At 35.7% G+C, this 6,399-nt stretch overlaps 1 protein-coding gene across 3 annotated transcripts; it reads left to right on the plus strand.

Annotated features, from left to right (window-relative positions):
• The first annotated feature begins 541 nt into the window (after window positions 1-541).
• Window positions 542-5,219, plus strand: GIMD1 (GIMAP family P-loop NTPase domain containing 1). Of its 3 annotated transcripts, none has more exons than XM_042871845.1 (4): window positions 542-629; window positions 1,365-1,418; window positions 1,907-2,323; window positions 4,540-5,219. In XM_042871845.1, exons 3-4 carry the CDS (start codon window positions 1,931-1,933, stop codon window positions 4,807-4,809), a joined length of 663 nt encoding a protein of 220 aa, XP_042727779.1. In that variant the 5' UTR covers window positions 542-629; window positions 1,365-1,418; window positions 1,907-1,930; the 3' UTR covers window positions 4,810-5,219. The 3 variants fall into 3 exon arrangements, with proteins under 3 accessions (XP_042727779.1, XP_042727780.1, XP_042727778.1); XM_042871844.1 differs by having other exon boundaries at window positions 544-629; window positions 1,312-1,418; XM_042871846.1 differs by lacking the exon at window positions 1,365-1,418.
• The last annotated feature ends 1,180 nt before the right edge of the window (window positions 5,220-6,399 follow it).

Genomic DNA, 6,399 nt, shown 5'->3' on the forward strand with positions numbered 1-6,399 from the left:
TTTTAGTGCTACTGTAGCATGGCAAAGAATTATGCTATCAAGCAAAACATACCAAGCACAGCATGCAATCAAAGAAAGGATTACACCTATCTAGCCAACAGCAAATGAACACAATTGACACTGGTGCCAGTCTTCTTCAATTTTCTTCTAGATTCACAAATGACTTCTGTGTTTTATTCTATTTTCAGATTATTTTAATCTACCTTTTTAGAGAAATAGTTTTACATCTGTATAAGGTTGATACTGTATTTTGAAAATACTGCAACTATTAATGCATTATAAGAATAAAGTGCACACACTCTTCAGATATATATATGTACACATTCAAGAACCTAATACCTCCATTATCTCTCTCACATTAAACTGCTGGTAGAAATTAAGCAACTTTCAAAAATACCCACTTTATGTACAAAACTGTATTTGCATCAGACAGTGCTAAGTACTAACCGAAAAACAAAATGAATGAGGATCTATCAGTAACAGATTAACCAGATTAATGTGTACGTAACAGTCTCAGTGTGGTACGCTGCTGCTGTAAGTTTCAAAGTTCATGTACGAACTTCTTGCTCAGCACACACGGTCTATGAATGAAGCTTGAATTAAAAAAAAAGACTTTCAGAAAATATAAGGTAAGCGACAAACTATGAAATTAACCTAAGCATTTAAGAGTAGACTGCATATAGGGAAAAAAAAGGAAAATCCTTGGTTACGACAGTGGGAAGAAAGAGGTAGAAGGAAGGAACGCACTAATTCATGTCCTCCATCTAATATTATTATGCTACAGAAGATGAATACAATTTACATTTAGATCAATGAATAAACTGATAACAGTAACTTCATAAAGTCTTTTTTAAAGAGAATAAGCAGGTATTCTTAAAATTAAAAGGGAAGTGATAATGGAAAGTTTTGTAAAAAATGCCAAATGCTCCAAGATCATCTAAGAAAGCTGCTTATTCACCAATTGCTTTTTCATCTGAAATACCAGAATGTATTTCGTCAACCAATATTCCTCTGAGACAATTACTGTGCACCGAAATCCACTAGATATATACAGAAAAGAAGAAAATAAGATGCTTATTTGTGAAGTCATTTCCCTTCTCCAACCACTAGCCTATGCTCTTCTTACCCACTGTGCTACAGAAGTCTATATGATAGCGTATATTTCCAATGCCTAGAGTCTAAATTAGGAGACTGAATCTACAGCATTAACTAGCTTCACCATTGTTGCTGTTTCTTTTTTAATTAAGACATACTTCCTATATTTGCCTGTATCAGAATGCCCTTTTGGATCATTATCATTATCTATTGCAGTTTTAATGGAGGCTGACAAAAGCTAACAGCTTCTAAACTGTTCTCTGCTGCAGAAGCACTCCTTTAAAAGCTACTTCACATCCCAGCCCGGCCCCTCAAAAAAACAGGTAAAGATATGAAGTCATGTAGTAACAACAGCACGCAGTTATCACTATTCTAACTTCATCCTCCCCTAGTTTTTCTCCTTCTTAATCACATTCTTCTGCATTTTCCACAGCTGTTTTTCAGCTCCTTTCCCCTCTGTTCTTTTTGCTCATCCTTAGCTTTATCTGCCTCACAAATCTCCTAAATCTCTTCTGAAATCTGACAGCTATTTCCCAGCTCTTCAGCTTCCACCAGTGCAGAAGCACAGCCTATCAGGCTGCTTTCCGTGTTGTGAGAACTGCCAGGGGGTTTTGCCTCTTCTGAGTGGGAGACTGGAGGACAGCAAAGATCTTGAATCAGAGATATGCATGAGGTGCATTGAATGTCTAGAGCATACAGTCCTTAAAGATTTCAGGCAAGGACAGGCACTCAAGAGACTGAATTCTTAAATTGTTGCTGGATTGTTTAAGTCTAAAACAGCGCATGTTATTCCATCTTCATTTAATGGCAGGCTTGCAGATAAAAACCAAAGACAATGGCAGACAGCAATGAGATGACAATCAACCTTGTCGTCCTTGGAAGAACTCAAACTGGCAAAAGTGCTGCTGGGAACAGCCTGCTAGGCAGCTTGGACTTCGAAAGCCATCTCTCCCCAAGCTCAGTGACCACCTGTTGCAGTCTTGGGCACAGCTGCCGTATTTTGGGGATTACACGAAGAAATGGCTGTGAGCTAGCTCTCCGCGTTCGGGTACTTGACACTCCAAGCTACCCTCACAGCAGCCTGAGCAAAGAGCAGGTGAAACACACAGTAAGATCCGGCCTGGCTCACCACTTCAGGGAGGAAGGTCTGCATCTTGCTCTTTTAGTCCTGAGGGCTGACTTGCCTCTGTGTCCAGATGAAAATGATCAAACAATTCAGTTCATCCAGGTAAGAAATAAATAGAAGTTTCTACTGTAATGGCAACTCCTTTTGCCTCTGGTTGAAAGTAACTATGGAGGCACTGACTGCAGATATGAATTAGAGAAGTGCAGCTAAAAACTGGAACACCCTCCAGTCCACCATCTGAAATAAGTAATTACATTCATAGATCTAACACTGTACACCATCATCACACATACCATGTTGAACCAAGAAAAGAAAAGCAAGAACTGCTATGCTGTCGTTGGATTCAACACTAGAGACTTCTGGAATCAAATTCACCTAGCAAAGTAAGCTTCTCTCACAGAAATTAGTCAAAGGTTTACTATGACACTTCTAGGTTGTTGGAGAGACATGCTATTTGAAGTAAAAATTTGGTTGCTTCACTCTCCTGTGGTCTGCATAGGACAGAGCACAGCCCAAAGCAGAGAATAATGGGTCCAAAAATCATACAGAAAATCACTGTAATTAATGCTGTTATCTATTCAAGGGGAAAAAAAAAAATTAGAAAGTTAACAGATTTATTCTGGCAAAGGAAATCTTCTAGCAATACTCACTTGAAGCAAATATTTTGAATCTACGTGGAAGAGAATTTTTGGAATTAGGTAAGATTTATGGGAGGAGGTGACACTGAAAATGAACGTCTTTGCCTTCAGTGGAATCCATATATATTTTTTCTCATTGTTACCCTTCCTTATACATTTCTACTTTTCCATTTCTCTTAACTTCGTATTATTTAAGAGGAATCACCACTTTCATCTAGAATTTTTACTTTAAGCCAATGAAAAATCATCTTGAGATTGTTTTGGATCAATGCCACATGGCTGTTAAAAGCCTAGGAGATGCCCCTGTACCCTTCTCCTTTAATGGAGCTTTAAAAATCCCTACTGAGATTAAATAAAACACATTAAAACCAAAACAGTAAGAAAACACTTCCTTGTTTCTTAATTATAACTTGTTTAAGGTATTATCTTTTTAAAAGGCTGTCATGCTATGATTTCATCAGCCAGAAACAAATAGGGCAGGACAGTTGTCTGAGCACTGGGATTATGAACAATAGTGGTTGTGTTTCACTATGCCATTCCAAGAAGAAACTACCATGAAACTACGCTTTTAGCAATAAGGAGATCTCACAATAATCCTCTACATATTAGGGATGGTCTATCAGTAATGCATACAGAAGACTACTGGCATTTAAGTCTGCATTTTTTTTAACTCAACAGTCTAATGTATTAGGAGAGTGGCAGATACTGATCTCGTAACTAATAATAGCACTGGCTTATCTGAGCCCTCAGATAATTAAAGGCACCACTCTTTCTCTAAAACTCGCCTCTTAACTCTTCCACAGACAGCCTACACCAATATTAAGTTTATTTTGCAATTTATTTTTTTCTCATCCCTAACATCTAAGACAGATCAATCACTATCAATATAACATAATCAATTTAAGTCTAACTTAAGGAGTTAGTCTAACTCCTTGCTTATTTTGGGAATACAAAGATATCCTTTAAAACTGTTTTATGCATTTAAACTTTTAGTTTACAGAGTTTTTGAAATAACTATAAGGTGAACTTGAATAATACAGTAGTTTTCCTTTCACACAGACAGGTGTTTGCATGACTGCACTGAAGTTGCTAATTCTTTTACAATTGTAACTTAAAGCCTGATCTCTTATTCCTATTAATTTCTTTCATACTGACAAAAAGCCAGCTTATTTTCCCTGTTCCCTTCCATGAAAAACTGTAGTCAAAGAAATTCTGTCATTATTCCTGTGCTGCCACAGACAGTTCAGTTTAAGAAGATACAGCTGTTACCGAAATCAGTGTTGCATAAAATTGCTGATTTATTCACTGCAAGGTGATTTAGAAAACTTTTTTTCAAAGAGCTTAAAGACAGTGTACAAGTATTTATATGTAGAAAATAATTTAAGCTACTTGAATTTTACATATTATTTCTGATGATGCACGATGTAGCTAAACAACAACTTCTGTAATTTACATGTGGAACTTTTAACTGAAGAAACTCTAACACCTGCAGAACAGTCAGCTGTTATCACTGCACAGCCACCTATTTCCACTAGAAGGCAATACCAAGGTATTTAAAGGTCAAAATCCCCCAAAATTCCAGCAACTCAGATAGATTCTGTAAGTTGATCAGTTAATACACAATTATGTGGTGGGACTAGAAAAAATGAATAAGAATTTGAGATTTGTTTTTCATTACAGGAACTTCTAGGTCCCACATGGAAGGATTTCACTGCAGTTTTACTTACTCACGCTGACAAGGCAGAAGCAGCTGGATTCAGTGAGGAAGCATATTTGCACAAAGCTTCAAGTACCCTGTTGTCACTACTGAGCTCAGTACAGAATAAATATATTTTCCTAGACAACCAGAAGAGCATAATTAAAGAGGAAAGAACTACTGTCTTAAGAAAGCTCTTAAATTTTATAAGAAAAAATAATTCTCGAGTACTACTTAAACATGACAAGGAATAGAATTAGCTTTCAGGTGCTCATTTGTCTATTTTTTACACTATATAACATCTAATAAAAATAGTAGATAAGACAGCAACTTGAATCTTCAAGACCCCTACCAAACACCTCTGAACATACATCTGGAAATCTCTCTTCAGGTTACCAAACTGCATGCCCTTCATAGAGTACCTCACACTACTGAATCCAGAATCCTAGTTTCAACCACATGAGAACAAGCTAGTACTCAAAATCACGCTCCTAATACGAGTGCAGTCAGTAATAAGATTTTATGCTACAGCTTATTATAAATTGCATTTCATACACAACACAGATCTGGAAGAAAATAAAAAAAAAAAAAAACCACTAAAAAAAAGCTTTCCAGTATTAAAACTTAAGATTTACCTACTGTAAAGGTTGTTTTTTTTTTTTTTTTTTTTTTTTTTTACTTTGATTCAAAGGTTAAAACTGAAATTCTTAAACTTAAAGAATTTTGTTTAATAAGATATTACTGGAGACACAGTTTACAGGCCAGCTAAAATAGCTCCCCATGTGCTTAATGCTATTTAGCACACTTAGAATAATGTGTAGAATAATTAATTTCTGCTGCTTATTCCCAGATACATGAAAAATTAGCACAGTTAACCGTATAGGCACATACAGAACACATCTGATAAAGATAATTTTTTCTTTTGTGTTTGGTTCCTTTTAATCTTATATCATTACCACTTTGATTTTTTTATTTCCCAGCTTACTATATAAGTTCAAAGCCTATGAAATCCAGGTAAGGTAAGTTCCTTACATCAGTGGTTAGAGAAGTGCTTATCACGTGAGTAGTTAGACAGTAGACAGTTAATTAAGTAGTACATGCTGAAACATGTGAAGCATTTCTAAATAGTTACTTTTCAAGTTTTACTGTGAATTGATCTGCAACGGTTATTTTCAGATTATTGAAAGGCAAAAGTTAAAAAGAAGCAACTTAATGATATCACCATAGTAGTTGTGCCTGTTTTAAATAATTATGAATAATTCAAATAAAACCTAGAAGAAGGAATTTGTTAAAAAAGATCAAGCACGTTTTGTACAAAATATTATTCAAAATGTATATTAAAATGGAAAAAGATGTGTGTTTTGAACATTGAAAACCAGCTTTTTCACATTTGACTACATTTTCTCGACAATCTATTAGCTACTCATTCTTAACTAGTAACCTCCCTCACTAGGAAGGAACTACTGAGGTTAAAAGATAAAACTTCAAAACTATTTTAGCAAAGCAACATATTTGATACGTCATTTTACATATTCTGGGGTATAAGGGACCATAGTTTAATACTCCTGTTACAACTGTCTGCAGACTACTCAGAAAACACAGCCAAAAACAAAGTTGCAGAAGTTCATAATATATCTGAAAAATGCTTAAGAGGACTGAAACTGTTGAAAGATAAGAATGAAAACAGCTGCAGGCTTCCGACCAACTGTTAGCACTGAGTGTAGCACACAAGGAATAGGGCAGAAAGTTTTCCTTATTGAGATGCTCTTGCTTCATGGATCCTCTTAACTTTTCAGTTATCTAGAAAACATGATCATCAGCCTTTAGTCCTTCCATGAATGAGC

Source organism: Lagopus leucura, unplaced genomic scaffold, assembly GCF_019238085.1.
Source record: "Lagopus leucura isolate 7727_CA_CO unplaced genomic scaffold, USGS_WTPT01 Super-Scaffold_100004, whole genome shotgun sequence".
In the NCBI taxonomy this organism is placed as follows: Eukaryota; Metazoa; Chordata; class Aves; order Galliformes; family Phasianidae; genus Lagopus; species Lagopus leucura.

Bases quoted from the DNA above. Each gene is read 5' to 3' on its own strand.
- GIMD1 (XM_042871845.1), top strand. From the start codon at position 1,931: ATGGCAGACAGCAATGAGATGACAATCAACCTTGTCGTCCTTGGAAGA. The intron at 2,324-4,539 runs GTAAGAAATAAA...TTTTCATTACAG, and splicing joins AAACAATTCAGTTCATCCAG to GAACTTCTAGGTCCCACATG.